The sequence below is a fragment of the Palaemon carinicauda genome, chromosome 26, assembly GCF_036898095.1.
Source record: "Palaemon carinicauda isolate YSFRI2023 chromosome 26, ASM3689809v2, whole genome shotgun sequence".
Taxonomy (NCBI): Eukaryota; Metazoa; Arthropoda; class Malacostraca; order Decapoda; family Palaemonidae; genus Palaemon; species Palaemon carinicauda.
This window is the reverse complement of record NC_090750.1, coordinates 66,422,218-66,444,403: the sequence shown is the minus strand read 5'-3', so window position 1 is coordinate 66,444,403 and position 22,186 is coordinate 66,422,218. Positions and strand designations below refer to the sequence as shown.

The following is a 22,186-nucleotide window of genomic DNA, read 5'->3' as shown; positions in this document are numbered from 1 at the left end:
GAGATGACTTACTGTCAAAGTCCCTTTCTTCTGTAGACCCTGCTAACTATGGTCACTACACACTCCTAATATTCCCCAATTCGAAAAGATTCCTAAAATGTCGTCACATGAATTTCTATATTTTAGAATCAGAGTTGGATTACCTTTTCTTCTCAATTTCCTGCGTTGGTGCAATTTTAGACTTGAGATCTTTTAGCGATGAAGGCTGAAAGACTAAAGGTGAAAGCTTAATGTTTTTAGAGACTGTGGAAGGTTGTCCATTTTTATGTTAAGTAAAAAATGCTTTGAGAAATGACTGGCATATTTTATATTGCTCTCAGTAGCCTGAGGAATATTACAGCAAAAGAGTTACTCACACACAGAGCTCAGACTTGAGCAGAGTCTAAGTTCTACACATAAAATCTTGAGTAAAAACAAGTCAGGTTAGAAAAAGATATCAATCTCGAGTCAGTCACAGGAAAAAAAAAGTCTTAGTTACAACGTCATTAACCAAACCCCTGACATAAAAAGGGACGTGTTTGAGGACGTGCATTGGACTAGAAACAGCTGCAATGGTTGTTGTATATATATAACTATAGAATATATATATATATATATATATATATATATATATATATATATATATATATATATATATATATATGTATATATATATGTATATACAGTATATATAATATATACATATATATATATATATATATATATATATGAATGTATGTATGATTATAGAATAAATATATACATTATATATATACATATATACTGTATATATATATATACTGTATATATATATACATATATATATATATATATATATATATATATATATATATATCCATATATATTTATATATACATATATATATATATATATATATATATATATATATATATATATATATATATATATATATATATATATATATATATATATATAGAAAACGTAGCTATATAATAATGCATACATTTGTACGTATATAATCACACAAAACACACACACACACACACATATATATATATATATATATATATATATATATATATATATATAATAGAAAACGTAACTATATAATAATGCATACACATGTACATATATATATATACACACCAACACACACACACATATATATATATATATATATAGTTATATTATGTATGTGTATGTATGCATATTCTCACACGCGCACGCACACGCACACGCTCACACACACACACACACACATATATATATATATATATATATGTATATGTATACATTTGTATAAAATGTTTACATACATATACGTAAGTGTATAATTAAGACACGGACGATAAGTGGTTAAAACGTTTTACAACAGATATGTTCAAATTCTAATATTTTTTTGAAAAATTAAAATCCCTTTTAATCCTATATTATGAAACGAATATTCGCTGTAATTTCTAGAATTTAAAAATAAAACTTGGAGATCTAATCCTATATAAAGAGCTAAGGGACGTTCTTCATCACATATCTAACATGGATAAGTTATTTGAAAAGACTTGGCCTTACTTGGCCTTCACAGCTCTCTGGGGAGTCGTCGTGCTCCGTGAAGTCTCCGGGAATCCTCTTCGGTACATCTTCGCTGGAGTCAACCGTGATGGTCAGGACAACGTCTTTGGGATCGACAATTTCCTTCTCTTTGTTGGACTTGGAGCATTTCTTTCATTTGTTGTGAGACAAGGAAAGCGACGAAAGGCTGAAGAAGAAGAAGAAGACTTGAAGAGAAACATTCGGGAGCTCTATGTCATACTACAAGAGCAAGTAAAGAATCTGGATGTGATTGCTGTTAATATGACAAAGATTCAGGAGCTGGAGCGCAAGTTGGAAGAAACAGAGGATTGTAAAAAGAAAAAAGATGATGTGGGGAATATCTTAAGATTTTCAAAGCAGCAGTTTAAGCATCAGGCCTTGGAAGACAAAATCCGTTGCCTCGAGGATCAGAAGAATCTTTTGGAAAAGCAGATGGCGGGTTATGAAAGGTCTAAAGCTGAACTGGAAGAAAAGCTCCTTCAGATCAAAGAAGAAAACAGAGACGTGCAGAAATATGCTGATGAACTGGCCCAAAGAAATGATGACTTGAATAACCAGGTGATGAGTTTGACTGCTCACTTGGCTGAGAGCAATTGCCGACTCCTTCAGCTACAGACTGTTGCAGATAAGATGCACAAGAATCTGTGTAATATGACTGAAGAAAAGATGGAGATGGAAAAACACATCCAGGCACAAGCTGGGATAATCGACCGTTGCAAGAATGACAAGGAAGAGATGCAGCTTAAAGTTGAAGATCTACAAAGAGAAGTAAGATTCCTTTCTCAATCGAAGCAATTTCTGGAATACCAGCTACAAGAAAAAGACACCAGACTCCGGGATCAAAATGGTTTGCTGCAAGAGAGAGACGGTCGTCTTCAGGAGATGACCCAGAGAGCCAACGCCATCGATGGAGAAAATAATCGACTGCAAGATGAGCTGCAGCAGCTACAACGAGAGAAGGAGCAGTGTCTCCGTGACCTTGAAAACGTCAAGATGCAGAAGAAACAACAAGAGGAAACAAACACAAGACTCCAACAACAAATCTCTCTTCTCATGAGGTGGCGCGAAGGTGTGGCCTTTGGCCTGATGGAGACTGATCAACAGCTCTTTAATGGGGCTCCATAGAAAGGATCAAAGTTTCATTTTAAGTTCTCATAGGAATATTCATTCTTAGTATTTTAATATTCGTTTTGTATATATATGTAAAAGGAATTATTTGTAATAAATTATATTAATTATTTTTCTGTTTTATTAACCACAGAAAAGTCTTTGCTTTTTGCGCCCACTTGACGACCATATTTATTCAGAAATGACCCAATCACCGTCATGAAAATTGTATTGAATTGCGAACTTGATAACGCAATGATATAAAATATGGTATCTTATTCGACAGGTATTAAACACAAAAGTTCTAAAATTGTTTATATTTTATTTGAAGAATATACAAATCCAGGCATGCACATCTCTTTTTTTTTTTTCTTAATTTTTTCAAAAGCACATCGTAAGTTTTACCTCTAAACTGAAAGAATCAAGTCTTATTTTTCCAAAATTTTCAAATCTTTCCATAATGTTTTCTTGAAGAACAATTAGTTACTGAAACTCGTTACTGGTTATTTCGATTAGTCGCTGCTGAATGTTCGTGGATTTAAGAGGATTCAGAACTGCTGGAACTAATTGGTGGTGAAGACAGATTATGAAGTTCATATGATGCCAAGCATTGGTACCGGGGAGACCCTTCGCTTCCGAAGAGAACGCAGGGGGAATCAGCTGTCAGTATTTGTAGTAAAAGTGAAATGAGGATGGTCAGTGAGATGGAAAAAGGGGAAGTGAGAGCGAAAATAAAAGGTTAAAAAGTAGGTACATATAAAAGTTTAGGAAATCTTCATTATATCAGATTAACCGATCTGCACCCACTTTTTGGCCTTTAACTTTACTCCCCTTCCCACTTCCTTTTTTTCCATCTCGCTGACCATCGTCATTTGACTTTTACTACAAAAAGCAGCAACTGAATTTCTCGTCAGTTGCTCTTTGGCAGCGATGGGTCTCCCCGGCCCCCTTGCTTGACAACGTGGCCTGGATATCATCAAGCGTCTTCATCGTCAATTAGTTCCACTAGTTCTAAATCCTCTTACATCCACGAACAGTCATCAGCCACTAATTAAAATAACCATTAACGAATTTTAATAACTGATTCTTCTTCAAGGAAACAGTATGAAAAGATTTGAAAATTTTGGAAAAATAAAATTCTTGACTCTTTCAGTTTAGAGGTAAAACTTACGATGTCCTTTTGTGAAAAGGAAGAAAACAAACAAATGTGAATGTGGATGCCTGTATTTGTATATTCTTCAAATAAGAATTGTTTGATATCATCACAATAAGACACCAAAGTTTAAATTATTGCGTTATCAAGTTCGCAATGCAATACATAGTTTTTATGATAATGATTGGGTCATTTGCAAATTAATAGTCAAATGGGCACAACAATCAAATTTCTGCGGTTAATGAAACAGAAAAACAAATAAAAACATTTATTACAAATTGTTCCTTTTATATATTTACAAAACAAATTTCAACATACTAAGAATGAGCATTCCTTTAAAAACTTAAAATAAAACTTTGTTCCTTCCTATGGAGCCCCATTGGCGAGCTGGTCGTCAGTTTTCCTCAGGCCAAAGGCCACACTTTTGCGCCATCTCATGAGAAGAGAGATTTGTTGTTGGAGTCTTGTGTTTGTTTCCTCTTGTTGTTTCTTCTGCATCTTGACGTTTTCAAGGTCACGGAGACACTGTTCCTTCTCTCGTTGTAGCTGCCGCAGCTTATCTTGCAGTCCATTATATTCTCCATCGATGGCGTTGGCTTTCTCTTTCATCTCTTGAAGACGACCGTCTCTCTGTTGCAGCAAAGCATTCTGTTTGCGGAGTCTGGTGTCTTTTTCTTGTAGCTGGCATTCAAGATTTTGCTTTGCTTGAGAAAGGAATCTTACTTCTTTTTGTAGATCTTGAACTTTAAGCTGCATCTCTTCCTTGTCATTCTTGCATCGGTTGATTGTCTCGGCTTGTGCCTGGATGTGTTCTTCCATCTCCATCTTTTCTTCATTCACTTTACACAGATTCTCGTGCATCTTATCTGCAACAGTCTGTAGCTGAACGAGTCGGCAATTGCTCTCAGCCAAGTCAGCCATCAGACTCGTCACCTGGTTATTAAAGTTGTCATTTCTTTGGGCCATTTCATCAATATATTTCTTCAGGTGTTTGTTTTCTTCTTTGATCTGAAGGAGCTTTTCTTCCAGTTCAGCTTTAGACCTTTCATAAGCCGCCATCTGCTTTCCCAAAAGATTCTTCTGATCCTCGAGGCAATGGATCTTGTCTTCCAAGGCCTGATGCTCCAACTGCTGCTTTGTAAATCTTAAGATATTCCCCACCTCTTCTTTCTTCTTACTATCCTCTGTTTCTTTCAGATTGCGCTCCAGCTTCTGAATCTTTGTCATATTAACAGCAATCACATGCAGATTCTTTACTTGCTCTTTTAGTGTGACACAGAGCTCCGGAATGTTTTTCTTCAAGTCTTCTTCTTCTTCATCAGTCTTTCGTTGCTTTCCTTGTCTCACAACAAATAAAAGAACTACTCCAAGTAAAACAAAGAGAAGGGAATTGTCGATCCCAAAGACGTTGTCCTGACCATCACGGTTGACTCCAGCGAAGATGTACCGAAGATGATTCCCGAAGGCTTCACGGAGCACGGCGACTCCGCAGAGAGCTGTGAGGGCCAAGTAAGGCCAATTCTTTCCAAATAACTTATCCATGTTAGATATGTGATGAATAACGACGCTCACCTATTTATATAGGATTCGATCTCCAGGTTTTATTTTTAAATTCTAGAAATTTTAGCAAATATTCGTCTCAAAATATCAGATTAAAGTGAGTTTCATTTCTCAAAAAATAGGATTATTTGAACATTTGGTTGTAAAACGTTTTAATCATTATTGTCCTGTCTCGGGTATACACTTATGCATACGTATGTAAGCTTTTTATATAAATGTATACACACACACACACACACATATATATATATACATATATATATATATATATATATATATATATATATATGTATGTATGTATGTATAATGTGTAGGTGTGCATGCATATGCATACATACACGTATTCATACACACACATATATAACTAAACATATATCTGTGTTGGTATATATATATATATATATATATATATATATATATATATATATACTGTATATATATATTTTATTTATATATATGTGTATGTGCGCATGCATATTCATACATATACACACATATATAACTAAACATATATGTGTGTTGGTATATATATATATATATATATATATATATATATATATTTATATATATATATATATATATATATATATATATATATATATATATATACATATATATATACATATATATATTTGTATATATGTACATGTTTATGCATAACTATCTAGATATTTTTCATATATATATATATATATATATATATAATATATATATATACATAGAGAGAGAGAGAGAGAGAGAGAGAGAGAGAGAGAGAGAGAGAGAGAGAGAGAGAGAGAGAGAGAGATTTTGTGTTTTTGTTCCATTCACCTTTGGAGTAAGGGATTAGCATGCCAATGCCCCCCCCCCCCCTCCACTTCGATATTATTTTCTGTGGCTTTCAAAAGCCATGATGCTGGATTTCTTCCTCGTAACTGAATTCGAGTTGCTGGATTGAGTTGTAGTTCTGTTCAGTATTGGATGTTGAATGGAAAAGAATAGGGTAGGGTAGTTGGCAGAGGACCAGTTGTGGGTTTGCGATGGAATTGAACAAAAAGGGTTTTTGGGTTGAATGGTCGTGTGGGCAGATTTGAATGGGACAGAAACGGTTTTTGGGTTGAATGAGTGTTGGTATATTTGAACTGAACAGAAAGAGTGTTTGGGTTGCATGGTTGTGTAGATAGATTTGAATAGAACAGAAAGGGTTTTTAGGTTGAATGAGAGTTGGTATATTTGAATTGAACAGAAAGGGCCTTTGGGTCGAATGGTTGTGTAGGCAGATTTGAATGAAACAGAAATTTTTTTTGGGATAACATGTGAGTGTTGGTAGATTTGAATTGAACAGAAATGGCTTATGGGTTGAATGAGTCTTGGCATATTTGAATTGAATAGAAATGGCTTTTGAGCTGAATAAGTGTGTTCGCATATTTGAACTGAACAGAAAAGGCATTTGGATTGAATGAGAGTATTCGCAGGTTTTAACTGAAAAGAAAGGGCTTTTGAGTTGAACGAAACTGCTGATAGATTTAAATTGAACAGAAAGGGCTTTTGGGTTGAACGAGTGTTGAAATATTTGAACTGAACTGAAAGGGCTTTTGAGTTGCAGGAGAGTGTTACTAGATTAGAATTGAACAGAAAGTGCTTTTGTATTAAATGAGTTTGCAGATTTGAATTGAAAAGAAAGGGCCTTTGTGTTCAATGAGAGTGTTGGGAGATTTGAATTGAACAGAAAGGGTTTTTGGGTTGAATGAGAGGGTTGGCACATTTGAATTGAACAGGAAGGGCTTTATGGATGAATGAGAGTGTTAGCATATTTGAAATGAACAAAAAGGGTTTTTGGGTGAAATGTAAGTGTTGGCAGATTTGAATTGAACTGAAAGGACTTTTTGGGTTGTATGAACTAAACCGGAAAGGCTTTTGGGTAGAATGGGTGCTGGTAATTTGAGCTGAACAAAAAGGGCTTTTGGGTTGAATGAGACTCTGTGCATATTTGAACAGAACAGAAAGGGCTTTTGAGTTGAATGAAAGTGTAGGTAGATTTGAATTGAACAGAAAGGGCTTTTAGGTTGAATGGGTGTTGGTAGATTTGAATTGAACAGAAATGGCTTTTGGGTGGAATGAGAGTGATGCTAGATTTTAATTGGATAGAAATGGCTTTTGGGTTGAATGAAAGTGCTGGCAGATTTGAAGTGAACGAAAAGGACTTTTGGGTTGAATGAGTGTGTTGGCATATTTTATCAGAACAGAAAGGGCTTTTGAGTTGAATGAAAGTGTTGGTAGATTTGAATTGAATAGAAAGGTATTTTAGGTTGAATGAGTGCTGGTAGAATCGAATTGAACAGAAAGGGCTTTTGGGTTGAATGAAAGTGTTGGTAGATTTGAACTGAACAGAAAGGGCTTTCGGGTAGAATGAAAGTGCTAGCAGATTTGAACTGAACAAAAAGGGCCTTTGGGTTGAATAAGTGTGTTGGCATATTTTATCAGAACAGAAAGGGCTTTTGAGTTGAATGAAAGTGTTGGTAGATTTGAATTGAATAGAAAGGTATTTTAGGTTGAATGAGTGTTGGTAGATTTGAATAGAACCGACAGGGCTTCCGGGTTGAATAAGAGTGTTGGTAGATTTGAACTGAACAGAAAGGGCTTTTGGGTTGAATAAAAGTGTTGGTATATTTGAAATGAACAGAAAGGGCTTTAGTGTTGAATGAGAGTGATGTTAGATTTGAACGGAACAGAAAGGGGTTCTGGGTTGAATAAGAGTGTTGGTAGATTTGAAATGAACAGAAAGGGCTTTTGTGTTGAATGACAGTGATGTAAGATTTGAACTGAACAGAAAGGGCTTTTTGGTTCAATGAGAGTGTTGGTAGATTTGAACTGAACAGAAAGGGCTTTTGGGTTGAATGAGAGTGATGTTACATTTGAAATGAACAGAAAGGGCTTTTAGGATGAATAAGAGTTCTGGTAGATTTGGAATGAAGAGATAGGGCTTTTGTGTTGAAGGAGAGTGTTGGTAGGTTCGAACTGAACTGCCAGTCATGCTGCAGTTGTGTCAGTTTTATTGCTTTTGTGTTTTTTCTGATGTTAGTTAGTTTCATCTTTAATTATCTTATTTTATAAAGTTTCATTTCTTTTATTTTCAGGTGAGTGCACTACGTATATTGTTGCTGGATTAGCGATGGTGGAAGAGGGTAAGGTTATTTTGAGTGTTTGATGCATTCATGATGACTTTTCATGAAATGTTGTAATGATTCTATCAATACGAAGAGATATTTTGATGCAAACAATATTAATATAAGTAAAATTTCAAGTGTATTAGGGAAGTAGTACATATCCATTTGGTTTTCATTCTTAAAATTTCGTTAGATGAATGTTTAGTTTTCCATTTATTCTTTTATTTGTAGACGAGAACTTTATATATATTTCATCTAAAGACAGCATATTCTAAATGTAGTTTATCTAGATAAAGGGCAAAATGAGATGACTTACTGTCAAGGTCCCTTTCCTCTGTAGACCCTGCTAACTGTGGTCACTACACACTCCTAATATTCCCCAATTCGAAAAGATTCCTTAAATGTCGTCACATGAATTTCTATATTTTAGAATCATAGTTGGATTACCTTTTCCTCTCAATATCCTGCGTTGGTGCAATTTTAGACTTGAGATCTTTTAGCGATGAAGGCTGAAAGACTAAAAGTAAAAGCTGAATGTTTTTTGGGACTGTTGAAGGTTGTCCAATTTTATGTTAAGTAAAAAATGCTTTGAGAAATGACTGGCATATTTAATATTGCTCTCAGTAACCAGAGGAATATCACAGCAAAAGAGTTAATAAACTGAGGAATATTACAGCAAAAGAGTTACTCATACACAGAGCTCAGTCTTGACCAGAGTCTGAGTTCCACACATAAAATCTTGAGTAAAAACCAATCAGGTTCGAAAAATATATCAATCTCGAATCAGTCACAGAAAAGAAATGTCTTAGTTATAACGACATTAACCAAACCCCTGGCATAAAAAGGGACGTGTTTGAGGACGTGCATTGGACTAGAAACAGCTGCAATGGTTGTTGTATATATATAACTATAGAATATAAATATACACTATATATAATATATATTATATATGTATGTATAATTATAGAATAAATATATACATTATATATATATATATTTATATATATAATATTTATATATATATACATATATATATATATATATATATATATATATATATATATATGTATATATATATAAAACGTAGTTATATAATAATGCACACATATATACATATATAATCACACCAACACACACACATATATATATATAATAGAAAACGTAGTTATATAATAATGCATACACATGTACATATATATATAAACACCAGCACACACACACACACATATATATATATATATATATATATATATATATATATATATATATATATATATTTATATATATATATATGTAGTTATATTATGTGTGTATGTATGCATAATCTTGCACACGCACACACACATATATATATATACACATTTATATAAAATGTTTACATACATATACGTAAGTGTATAATTAAGGCACGGACGATAAGTGGTTAAAACGTTTTACAACAGATATTTTCAAATTCTATTTTTTTGAAAAATTAAAATCCCTTTTAATCTGATATTATGAAAAGGAATATTTGCTGAAATTTACTGAATTTAAAAATAAAACCTGGAGATCTAATCCTATATGAAGAGCTAAGGGACGTTCTTCATCACATATCTAACATGGATAAGTTATTTGAAAAGACTTGGCCTTACTTGGCCTTCACAGCTCTCTGCGGAGTCGCCGTGCTCCGTGAAGCCTCCGGGAATCCTCTTCGGTACATCTTCTCTGGAGTCAACCGTGATGGTCAGGACAACGTCTTTGGGATCGACAATTCCCTTCTCTTTGTTTTACTTGGAGCAGTTCTTTTATTTGTTGTGAGACAAGGAAAGCGACGAAAGGCTGAAGAAGAAGAAGAAGAAGAAGAAGAAGACTTGAAGAGAAACATTCGGGAGCTCTATGTCATGCTGCAAGAGCAAGTAAAGAATCTGGATGTGATTGCTGTTAATATGACAAAGATTCAGGAGCTTGAGCGCAAGTTGAAAGAATCAGAGGATTGTAAGAAGAAGAAAGATGATGTGGGGAGTATCTTAAGATTTTCAAAGCAGCAGTTAAAGCATCAGGCCTTGGAAGACAAAATCCGTTGCCTCGAGGATCAGAAGAATATTTTGGAAAAGCAGATGGCGGGTTATGAAAGGTCTAAGGCTGAACTGGAAGAAAAGCTCCTTCAGATCAAAGAAGAAAACAGAGACGTGCAGAAATATGCTGATGAACTGGCCCAAAGAAATGATGACTTGAATAACCAGGTGATGAGTTTGACTGTTCACTTGGCTGAGAGCAATTGCCGACTCGTTCAGCTACAGACTGTTGCAGATAAGATGCACAAGAATCTGTGTAAAATGACTGAAGAAAAGATGGAGATGGAAAAACACATCCAGGCACAAGCTGAGATAATCGACCGTTGCAAGAATGACAAGGAAGAGATGCAGCTTAAAGTTGAAGATCTACAAAGAGAAGTAAGATTCCTTTCTCAATCGAAGCAATTTCTGGAATACCAGCTACAAGAAAAAGACACCAGACTCCGGGATCAAAATGTTTTGCTGCAAGAGAGAGACGGTCGTCTTCAGGAGATGACCCAGAGAGTCAACGCCATCGATGGAGAAAATAATCGACTGCAAGATGAGCTGCAGCAGCTACAACGAGAGAAGGAGCAGTGTCTCCGTGACCTTGAGAACGTCAAGATGCAGAAGAAACAACAAGAGGAAACAAACACAAGACTCCAACAACAAATCTCTCTTCTCATGAGATGGCGTGAAGGTGTGGCCTTTGGCCTGATGGAGACTGATCAACAGCTCTTTAATGGGGCTCCATAGAAAGGATCAAAGTTTCATTCTAAGTTCTCATAGGAATATTCATTTTTAGTATTTTAAAATTTGTTTTGTATATATATAAAAGGAATTATTTGTAATAAATTATATTAATTATTTTTCTGTTTCATTATGGTATCTTATTCTATAGGTATTAAACAGAAAAGTTCTAAAATTGGTTATATTTTATTTGAAGAATATACAAATACAGGCATGCACATCTCTTTTTATTTTTTCTTATTTTTTTCAAAAGCACATCGTAAGTTTTACCTCTAAACTTAAAGAATCAAGTCTTATTTTTCCAAAATTTTCAAATCTTTCCATATTGTTTTCTTGAAGAAGAATTAGTTATTGAAACTCGTTACTGGATATTTCGATTAGTCGCTGCTGACTGTTCGTGGATTTAAGAGGATTCAGAAGTGCTGGAACTAATTGGTGGTGAAGACGGATTATGAAGTTCATGATATGATGCCAAGCATTGGTACCGGGGAGACCCTTCGCTTCCGAAGAGAACACAGGGGGAATCAGCTGTCAGTATTTGTAGTAAAAGTGAAATGAGGATGGTCAGTGAAATGGAAAAAGGGGAAGTGAGAGCGAAAATAAAAGGTTGAAAAGTAGGCGCATATAAAAGTTTAGGAAATCTTCATTATATCAGATTAACCGATCTGCACCCACTTTTTGGCCTTTAACATTACTGCCCTTAACGCTCCTTTTTTTTCCATCTCGCTGACCATCGTCATTTGACTTTTACTACAAAAAGCAGCAACTGAATTTCTCGTCAGTTGCTCTTTGGCAGCGATGTGTCTCCCCGGCCCCCTTGCTTGACAACATGGCCTGGATATCATCAAGCGTCTTCATCGTCAATTAGTTCCACTAGTTCTAAATCCTCTTACATCCACGAACAGTCATCAGCCACTATTTAAAATAACCATTAACAAATTTTAATAACTAATTCTTCTTCAAGGAAACATGAAAAGATTTGAAAATTTTGGAGAAGTCAAATTCTTGACTCATTCAGTTTAGAGGTAAAACTTACGATGTCCTTTTGTGAAAAGGAAGAAAACAAAAAAATGTGAATGTGGATGCCTGAATTTGTATATTCTTCAAGTAATAATTGTTTGATATCATCACAATAAGACACCAAAGTTTAAATTATTGCGTTATTAAGTTCGCAATGCAATACATAGTTTTTATAATGATTGGGTCATTTGCGAATTAATAGTCAAACGGGAACAAAAATAAAATTTCTGTGGTTAATGAAGCAGAAAAATAAATAAAAACATTTATTACAAATAGTTCCTTTTATATATTTACAAAACAAATTTCAACATACTAAGAATGAGCATTCCTTTAATAACTTAAAATGAAACTTTGTTCCTTCCTATGGAGCCCCATTGGCGAGCTGGTCGTCAGTTTTCCTCAGGCCAAAGGCCACACCTTGGCGCCATCTCATGAGAAGAGAGATTTGTTGTTGGAGTCTTGTGTTTGTTTCCTCTTGTTGTTTCTTCTGCATCTTGACGTTTTCAAGGTCACGGAGACACTGTTCCTTCTCTCGTTGTACCTGCCGCAGCTCATCTTGCAGTCCATTATATTTTCCATCGGTGGCGTTGGCTTTCTCTTCCATCTCCTGAAGACGACCGTCTCTCTCTTGCAGCAACGCATTCTGTTTCCGGAGTCTGGTGTCTTTTTCTTGTAGCTGGCATTCCAGATTTTGCTTTGCTTGAGAAAGGAATCTTACTTCTTTTTGTAGATCTTCAACTTTAAGCTGCATCTCTTCCTTGTCATTCTTGCATCGGTTGATTGTCTCGGCTTGTGCCTGGATGTGTTTTTCCATCTCCATCTTTTCTTCATTCACTTTACACAGATTCTTGTGCATCTTATCTGCAACAGTCTGTAGCTGAACGAGTCGGCAATTGCTCTCAGCCAAGTGAGCCGTCAGACTCATCACCTGGTTATTCAAGTCATCATTTCTTTGGGCCATTTCATCAGCAGTTTTCTTCAGGTGTTTGTTTTCTTCTTTGATCTGAAGGAGCTTTTCTTCCAGTTCAGCTTTAGACCTTTCATAAGCTGCCATCTGCTTTCCCAAAAGATTCTTCTGATCCTCGAGGCAACGGATCTTGTCTTCCAAGGCCTGATGCTCCAACTGCTGCTTATTAAATCTTAAGATATTCCCCACCTCTTCTTTCTTCTTATAATCCTCTGTTTCTTTCAGCTTGCGCTCCAGCTCCTGAATTTTTGTCATATCAACGGCAATCACATGCAGATTCTTTACTTGCTCTTTTAGTGTGGCACAGAGCTCCGGAATGTTTCTCTTCAAGTCTTCTTCTTCTTCATCAGTCTTTCGTCGCTTTCCTTGTCTCACAACAAATAAAAGAACTGCTCCAAGTAAAACAAAGAGAAGGAAATTGTCGATCCCAAAGACGTTGTCCTGACCATCACGGTTGACTCCAGCGAAGATGTACCGAAGATGATTCCCGGAGGCTTCACGGAGCACGGCGACTCCGCAGAGAGCTGTGAGGGCCAAGTAAGGCCAATTCTTTTCAAATAACTTATCCATGTTAGATATGTGATGAATAACGACGCTCACCTGTTTATATAGGATTCGATCTCCAGGTTTTATTTTTAAATTCTAAAAATTTCAGCAAATATTCGTCTCAAAATATCAGATTAAAGTGAGTTTAATTTCTCAAAAAATAGGATTATTTGAACATTTCGGTTGTAAAACGTTTTAATCATTATCGTCCCTGTCTCGGGTATACACTTATGCATACGTATGTAAGCTTTTTATATAAATGTATACACACACACACGCATATATATATATATATATGTACATATTATATATATATATGTATGTATATATAATGTGTATATGTGCATGCATATGAACACATACACATATATAACTAAACATATATGTGTGTTGGTATATATATGTATATATATAGATATATATATATATATATATATATATATATATATAATTATTTATATATATATATATATATGTGTATGTGCGCATGCATATTCATACATACACACCCATATATAACTAAACATATATGTGTGTTGGTATATATATATATATATATATATATATATATATATATATATATTTGTATATATGTACATGTTTATGCATAACTATCTAGAGATTTTTCATATATATATGTATATATATATATACTATATATATATATATACATATATATATATATATATATATATATATATATATATAGAGAGAGAGAGAGAGAGAGAGAGAGAGAGAGAGAGAGAGAGAGAGAGAGAGATTCAGTGTTTTTGTTCCATTCACCTTTGGAGTGAGGGATTAGCATGCCAATGCCCCCCCCCCTCCACTTCGATATTATTTTCTGTGGCTTTCAAAAGCCATGATGCTGGATTTCTTCCTCGTAAATGAATTCGAGTTGCTAGATTGAGTTGTAGTTCTGTTCAGTATTGGATGTTGAATGGAATAGAATAGGGTAGGGTAGTTGGCAGAGGACCAGTTGTGGGTTTGCGGTGAAATTGAACAAAAAGGGTTTTCGGGTTGAATGGTCGTGTGGGCAGATTTGAATGGCACAGAAAGGGTTTTTGGGTTGAATGAGTGTTGGTAGATTTGAACTGAAAAGAACGGGTTCTGTAGACAGATTTGAATGGAACAGAAAGGGCTTTTGGGTTGAATGAGTGGTGGTATATTTGAACTGAAAAGAAAGGACTTTTAGGTTACATGGTTCTGTAGAAGATTTTAATGGAACAGAAAGAGTTTTTGGGTAAAATTTTTGTGTGGGTAGATTTGAATGGAACAAAAAGGGCTTTTGGGTTGAATGAGTGTTGGTAAATTTGAACTGAACAGAAAGAGTTTTTGGGTTGCATGGTTGTGTAGATAGATTTGAATAGAACAGAAAGGGCTTTTGGGTTGAATGAGAGTTGGTATATTTGAATTGAACAGAAAGGGCCTTTGGGTTGAATGGTTGTGTAGGCAGATTTGAATGAAACAGAAAGTTTTTTTGGGGGGTAACATGTGAGTGTTGGTAGATTTGAATTGAACAGAAATGGCTTATGGGTTGAATGAGTCTTGGCATATTTGAATTGAATAGAAATGGCTTTTGAGCTGAATGAGTGTGTTTGCATATTTGAACTGAACAGAAAAGGCATTTGGATTGAATGAGAGTATTCGCAGGTTTTAACTGAAAAGAAAGGGCTTTTGAGTTGAACGAAACTGCTGATAGATTTAAATTGAACAGAAAGGGCTTTTGGGTTGAATGAGTGTTGAAATATTTGAACTGAACTGAAAGGGCTTTTGGGTTGAAGGAGAGTGTTACTAGATTAGAATTGAACAGAAAGTGCTTTTGTATTAAATGAGTTTGCAGATTTGAATTGAAAAGAAAGGGCCTTTGGGTTCAATGAGAGGGTTGGGAGATTTGAATTTAAGAGACGGTTTGGGGTTGACTGAGTGTTGGCATATTTCAATTGAACAGACAGGGCTATTGGATTGAATCAGTGTGTTGGCAGATTTGAATTGAACAGAAAGGGTTTTTGGGTTGAATGAGAGGGTTGGCACATTTGAATAGAAAAGGAAGGACTTTTGGGTTGAATGAGAGTGTTGGTATGTATGAACTAAACCGGAAAGGCTTTTGAGTAGAATGGGTGCTGGTAATTTGAGATGAACAAAAAGGGCTTTTGGGTTGAATGAGACTCTGCATATTTGAACAGAACAGAAAGGGCTTTTGAGTTGAATGAAAGTGTAGGTAGATTTTAATTGAACAGAAAGGGCTTTTAGGTTGAATGGGTGTTGGTAGATTTGAATTGAACAGAAATGGCTTTTGGGTGGAATGAGAGTGATGCTAGATTTTAATTGGATAGAAATGGCTTTTGGGTTGAATGAAAGTGTTGATAGATTTGAACTGAACAGAAAGGACTTTTGGGTTGAATAAGTGTTGGTATATTTGAACTGAATAGAAAGGGCTTTTGGGTAGAATGAAAGTGCTGGCAGATTTGAACTGAACAAAAAGGACTTTTGGGTTGAATGAGTGTGTTGGCATATTTTATCAGAACAGAAAGGGCTTTTGAGTTGAATGAAAGTGTTGGTAGATTTAAATTGAATAGAAAGGTATTTTAGGTTGAATGAGTGCTGGTAGAATCGAATTGAACAGAAAGGGCTTTTGGGTTGAATGAAAGTGTTGGTAGATTTGAACTGAACAGAAAGGGCTTTTGGGTAGAATGAAAGTGCTAGCAGATTTGAACTGAACAAAAAGGGCCTTTGGGTTGAATAAGTGTGTTGGCATATTTTATCAGAACAGAAAGGGCTTTTGAGTTGAATGAAAGTGTTGGTAGATTTGAATTGAATAGAAAGGTATTTTAGGTTGAATGAGTGTTGGTAGATTTGAATAGAACCGACAGGGCTTCCGGGTTGAATAAGAGTGTTGGTAGATTTGAACTGAACAGAAAGGGCTTTTGGGTTGAATAAAAGTGTTGGTATATTTGAAATGAACAGAAAGGGCTTTAGTGTTGAATGAGAGTGATGTTAGATTTGAACGGAACAGAAAGGGGTTCTGGGTTGAATAAGAGTGTTGGTAGATTTGAAATGAACAGAAAGGGCTTTTGTGTTGAATGACAGTGATGTAAGATTTGAACTGAACAGAAAGGGCTTTTTGGTTCAATGAGAGTGTTGGTAGATTTGAACTGAACTGAAAGGGCTTTTGGGTTGAATGAGAGTGATGTTACATTTGAAATGAACAGAAAGGGCTTCTGGGGTGAATAAGAGTTCTGGTAGATTTGAAATGAAGAGATAGGGCTTTTGTGCTGAAGGAGAGGGTTGGTAGGTTTGAAGTGAACTGCCAGCCATGCTGCAGTTGTGTCAGTTTTATTCCTTTTGTGTTTTCTCTGATGTTACTTAGTTTCATCTTTAATTATCTCGCACAGCGTGGAAGGTCTTGCAATTTTAGTCTTTATCGTCTACAGTGTGCCGCGTGAGGTTCACTTAGGCGTTGTTTTGAGTGTTTGATGCATTCGTGATGACTTTTCACGAAATGTTGTAATGATTCTATCAATACGAAGAGATATTTTGATGCAAACAATATTAATATAAGTAAAATTTCAAGTGTATTAGGGAAGTAGTACATATCCATTTGGTTTTCATTCTTAAAATTTCGTTAAATGAATTTTTAGTTTTCCATTTATTCTTTTATTTGTAGACGAGAACTTTATATATATTTCATCTAAAGACAGCATATTCTAAATGTAGTTTATCTAGATACAGGGCAAAATGAGATGACTTACTGTCAAGGTCCCTTTCCTCTGTAGACCCTGCTAACTATGGTCACTGCACACTCCTAATATTCCCCAATTCGAAAAAATCCTAAAATGTCGTCACATGAATTTCTATATTTTAGAATCATAATTGGATTACCTTTTCTTCTCCATTTCCTGCGTTGGTGCAATTTTAGACTTGAGATCTTTTAGCGATGAAGGCTGAAAGACTAAAGGTAGAAGCTTAATGTTTTTTGGGACTGTGGAAGGTTGTCCAATTTTATGTTAAGTAAAAAATGCTTTGAGAAATGACTGGCATATTTAATATTGCTCTCAGTAACCAGAGGAATATTACAGCAAAAGAGTTAATAAACTGAGGAATATTACAGCAAAAGAGTTACTCATACACAGAGCTCAGTCTTGACCAGAGTCTGAGTTCCACACATAAAATCTTGAGTAAAAACCAATCAGGTTAGAAAAAGATATCAATCTCGAGTCAGTCACAGGAAAGAAATGTCTTAGTTATAACGACATTAACCAAACCCCTGGCATAAAAAGGGACGTGTTTGAGGACGTGCATTGGACTAGAAACAGCTGCAATGGTTGTTGTATTTATATAACTATAGAATATAAATATACAATATATATAATATATATTATATATGTATGTATAATTATAGAATAAATATATACATTATATATATATATATATATATATGTTTATATATATAATATATATATATACATATATATATATATATATATATATATGTATATATATAAAACGTAGTTATATAATAATGCACACATATATACATATATAATCACACCAACAAACACACACATATATATATATATATATATAATAGAAAACGTAATTATATAATAATGCATACACATGTACATATATATATAAACACCAGCACACACACACACACATATATATATACATATATATATATATATATATATATATATATATATATATATATATTTATATTTATATATATATATATATATATATATATATATATATATATATATGTAGTTATATTATGTGTGTATGTATGCATAATCTTACACACGCACACACACACATATATATATATACACAATTATATAAAATGTTTACATACATATACGTAAGTGTATAATTAAGGCACGGACGATAAGTGGTTAAAACGTTTTACAACAGATATGTTCAAATTCAATTTTTTTGAAAAATTAAAATCCCTTTTAATCTGATATTATGAAAAGGAATATTTGCTGAAATTTACTGAATTTAAAAATAAAACCTGGAGATCTAATCCTATATAAAGAGCTAAGGGACGTTCTTCATCACATATCTAACATGGATAAGTTAATTGAAAAGAATTGGCCTTACTTGGCCTTCACAGCTCTCTGCGGAGTCGCCGTGCTCCGTGAAGTCTCCGGGAATCCTCTTCGGTACATCTTCTCTGGAGTCAACCGTGATGGTCAGGACAACATCTTTGGGATCGACAATTCCCTTCTCTTTGTTTTACTTGGAGCAGTTCTTTTATTTGTTGTGAGACAAGGAAAGCGACAAAAGACTGATGAAGAAGAAGAAGAAGAAGAAGACTTGAAGAGAAACATTCGGGAGCTCTATGTCATGCTGCAAGAGCAAGTAAAGAATCTGGATGTGATTGCTGTTAATATGACAAAGATTCAGGAGCTTGAGCGCAAGTTGAAAGAATCGGAGGATTTTAAGAAGAAGAAAGATGATGTGGGGAATATCTTAAGATTTTCAAAGCAGCTGTTGAAGCATCAGGCCTTGGAAGACAAGATCCGTTGCCTCGAGGATCAGAAGAATCTTTTGGAAAAGCAGATGGCGGGTTATGAAAGGTCTAAGGCTGAACTGGAAGAAGAGCTCCTTCAGATCAAAGAAGAAAACAGAGACGTGAAGAAATATGCTGATGAAATGGCCCAAAGAAATGATGACTTGAATAACCAGGTGATGAGTCTGAAGGCTCACTTGGCTGAGAGCAATTGCCGACTCGTTCAGCTACAGTCTGTTGCAGATAAGATGCACAAGAATCTGTGTAAAATGACTGAAGAAAAGATGGAGATGGAAAAACACATCCAAGCACAAGCTGAGATAATCGACCGTTGCAAGAATGACAAGGAAGAGATGCAGCTTAAAGTTCAAGATCTACAAAGAGAAGTAAGATTCCTTTCTCAATCGAAGCAATTTCTGGAATACCAGCTACAAGAAAAAGACACCAGACTCCGGGATCAAAATGCTTTGCTGCAAGAGAGAGACGGTCGTCTTCAGGAGATGACCCAGAGAGTCAACGCCATCGATGGAGAAAATAATCGACTGCAAGATGAGCTGCAGCAGCTACAACGAGAGAAGGAGCAGTGTCTCCGTGACCTTGAAAATGTCAAGATGCAGAAGAAACAACAAGAGGAAACAAACACAAGACTCCAACAACAAATCTCTCTTCTCATGAGGTGGCGTGAAGGTGTGGCCTTTGGCCTGATGGAGACTGATCAACAGCTCTTTAATGGGGCTCCATAGAAAGGATCAAAGTTTCATTTTAAGTTCTCATAGGAATATTCATTCTTAGTATTTTAAAATTTGTTTTGTATATATATGTAAAAGGAATTATTTGTAATAAATTATATTAATTATTTTTCTGTTTCATTAACCACAGAAAAGTCTTTGCTTTTTGCGCCCACTTGACGACCATATTTATTCAGAAATGACCCAATCACCGTCATGAAAATTGTATTAAATTGCGAACTTAATAACGCAATGATGTAAAATATGGTATCTTATTCTACAGGTATTAAACACAAAAGTTCTAAAATTGGTTATATTTTATTTGAACAATATACAAATACAGGCATGCACATCTCTTTTTTTTTTTCTTACTTTTTTCAAAAGCACATCTTAAGTTTTACCTCTAAACTTAAAGAATCAAGTCTTATTTTTCCAAAATTTTCAAATCTTTCCATAATGTTTTCTTGAAGAACAATTAGTTATTGAAAATCGTTACTGGTTATTTCAATTAGTCGCTGCTGACTGTTCGTGGATTTAAGAGGATTCAGAACTGCTGGAACTAATTGGTGGTGAAGACGGATTATGAAGTTCATGATATGATGCCAAGCATTGGTACCGGGGAGACCCTTCGCTTCCGAAGAGAACGCAGGGGGAATCAGCTGTCAGTATTTGTTGTAAAAGTGAAATGAGGATGGTCAGTGAGATGGAAAAAGGGGAAGTGAGAGCGAAAATAAAAGGCTAAAAATTAGGCGCATATAAAAGTTTAGGAAATCTTCATTATATCAGATTAATCGATCTACACCCACTTTTTGGCCTTTAACTTTACTTCCCTTAATACTTCCTTTTTTTCCATCTCGCTGACCATCGTCATTTCACTTTTACTACAAAAAGCAGCAACTGATTTTCTCGTCAGTTTCTCTTTGGTAGTGATGGGTCTCCCCGGCCCCCTTGCTTGACAACATGGCCTGGATATCATCAAGCGTCTTCATCGTCAATTAGTTCCACCAGTTCTAAATCCCACGAACAGTCATCAGCCACGAATTAAAATAACCATTAACGAATATTAATAACTGATTCTTTCAGTTTAGGGGTAAAACTTACGATGTCCTTTTGTGAAAAGGAAGAAAACAAACAAATTTGAATGTGGATGCCTGTATTTGTATAGTCTTCAAATAAGAATTGTTTGATATCATCACAATAAGACACCAAAGTTTAAATTATTGCGTTATCAAGTTCGCAATGCAATGCATAGTTTTTATGATAATGATTGGGTCATTTGCAAATTAATAGTCAAATGGGCACAAAAATCAAATTTCTGTGGTTAATGAAACAGTAAAATAAATAAAAACATTTATTACAAATAGTTCCTTTTATATATTTACAAAATAAATTTCATCTTACTAAGAATGAGCATTCCTTTAAAAACTTAAAATGAAACTTTGTTTTTTCCTATGGAGCCCCATTGGCGAGCTGGTCGTCAGTTTTCCTCAGGCCAAAGGCCACACCTTGGCGCCATTTCATGAGAAGAGAGATTTGTTGTTGGAGTCTTGTGTTTGTTTCCTCTTGATGTTTTTTCTGCATCTTTACGTTTTCAAGGTCACGGAGACACTGTTCCTTCTCTCGTTGTAGCTGCCGCAGCTCATCTTGCAGTCCATTATATTCTCCATCGATGGCGTTGGCTTTCTCTTCCATCTCCTGAAGACGACCGTCTCTCTCTTGCAGCAACGCATTCTGTTTGCGGAGTCTGGTGTCTTTTTCTTGTAGCTGGCATTCCAGATTTTGCTTTGCTTGAGAAAGGAATCTTACTTCTTTTTGTAGATCTTCAACTTTAAGCTGCAGCTCTTCCTTGTCATTCTTGCATCGGTTGATTGTCTCGGCTTGTGCCTGGATGTGTTCTTCCATCTCCATCTTTTCTTCAGTCACTTTACACAGATTCTTGTGCATCTTATCTGCAACAGTCTGTAGCTGAACGAGTCGGCAATTGCTCTCAGCCAAGTGAGCCGTCAGACTCATCACCTGGTTATTCAAGTTATCATTTCTTTGGGCCATTTCATCAGCAGTTTTCTTCAGGTGTGTGTTTTCTTCTTTGATCTGAAGGAGCTTTTCTTCCAGT

General features: G+C 35.1%; 6 protein-coding genes across 6 annotated transcripts in view; 3 read left to right on the top strand and 3 right to left on the bottom strand.

The window, feature by feature from the left end:
* The first annotated feature begins 1,494 nt into the window (after positions 1-1,494).
* Positions 1,495-2,673, top strand: LOC137619965 (trichohyalin-like). The gene has a single exon (XM_068350246.1). It carries the CDS (start codon positions 1,495-1,497, stop codon positions 2,671-2,673), a length of 1,179 nt encoding a protein of 392 aa, XP_068206347.1.
* A 1,501-nt stretch (positions 2,674-4,174) lies between these two features.
* Positions 4,175-5,350, bottom strand: LOC137619964 (myosin heavy chain, clone 203-like). Its single transcript, XM_068350245.1, has one exon. The coding sequence runs from the start codon at positions 5,348-5,350 to the stop codon at positions 4,175-4,177; it is 1,176 nt and encodes a 391-aa protein (XP_068206346.1).
* A 4,762-nt stretch (positions 5,351-10,112) lies between these two features.
* On the top strand, positions 10,113-11,303 carry LOC137619963 (trichohyalin-like). The gene has a single exon (XM_068350244.1). The coding sequence runs from the start codon at positions 10,113-10,115 to the stop codon at positions 11,301-11,303; it is 1,191 nt and encodes a 396-aa protein (XP_068206345.1).
* Positions 11,304-12,678: 1,375 nt separating this feature from the next.
* LOC137619962 (interaptin-like) lies at positions 12,679-13,854 on the bottom strand. Its single transcript, XM_068350243.1, has one exon. The coding sequence runs from the start codon at positions 13,852-13,854 to the stop codon at positions 12,679-12,681; it is 1,176 nt and encodes a 391-aa protein (XP_068206344.1).
* Positions 13,855-18,900: 5,046 nt separating this feature from the next.
* LOC137619961 (trichohyalin-like) lies at positions 18,901-20,088 on the top strand. Its single transcript, XM_068350242.1, has one exon. It carries the CDS (start codon positions 18,901-18,903, stop codon positions 20,086-20,088), a length of 1,188 nt encoding a protein of 395 aa, XP_068206343.1.
* A 1,434-nt stretch (positions 20,089-21,522) lies between these two features.
* The window catches only part of LOC137619960 (early endosome antigen 1-like), a 1,176-nt gene continuing 512 nt past the window's right edge, over positions 21,523-22,186 (bottom strand). Inside the window, exon 1 of the mRNA XM_068350241.1 lies at positions 21,523-22,186. This exon is cut by the window's right edge and continues 512 nt beyond it. Coding sequence (XP_068206342.1) covers positions 21,523-22,186 — 664 coding nt within the window.

Excerpts from the sequence above, each read along its gene's own strand:
- LOC137619965 (XM_068350246.1), top strand. The coding sequence starts at position 1,495 with ATGGATAAGTTATTTGAAAAGACTTGGCCTTACTTGGCCTTCACAGCT.
- LOC137619964 (XM_068350245.1), bottom strand. The coding sequence starts at position 5,350 with ATGGATAAGTTATTTGGAAAGAATTGGCCTTACTTGGCCCTCACAGCT.
- LOC137619963 (XM_068350244.1), top strand. The coding sequence starts at position 10,113 with ATGGATAAGTTATTTGAAAAGACTTGGCCTTACTTGGCCTTCACAGCT.
- LOC137619962 (XM_068350243.1), bottom strand. The coding sequence starts at position 13,854 with ATGGATAAGTTATTTGAAAAGAATTGGCCTTACTTGGCCCTCACAGCT.
- LOC137619961 (XM_068350242.1), top strand. The coding sequence starts at position 18,901 with ATGGATAAGTTAATTGAAAAGAATTGGCCTTACTTGGCCTTCACAGCT.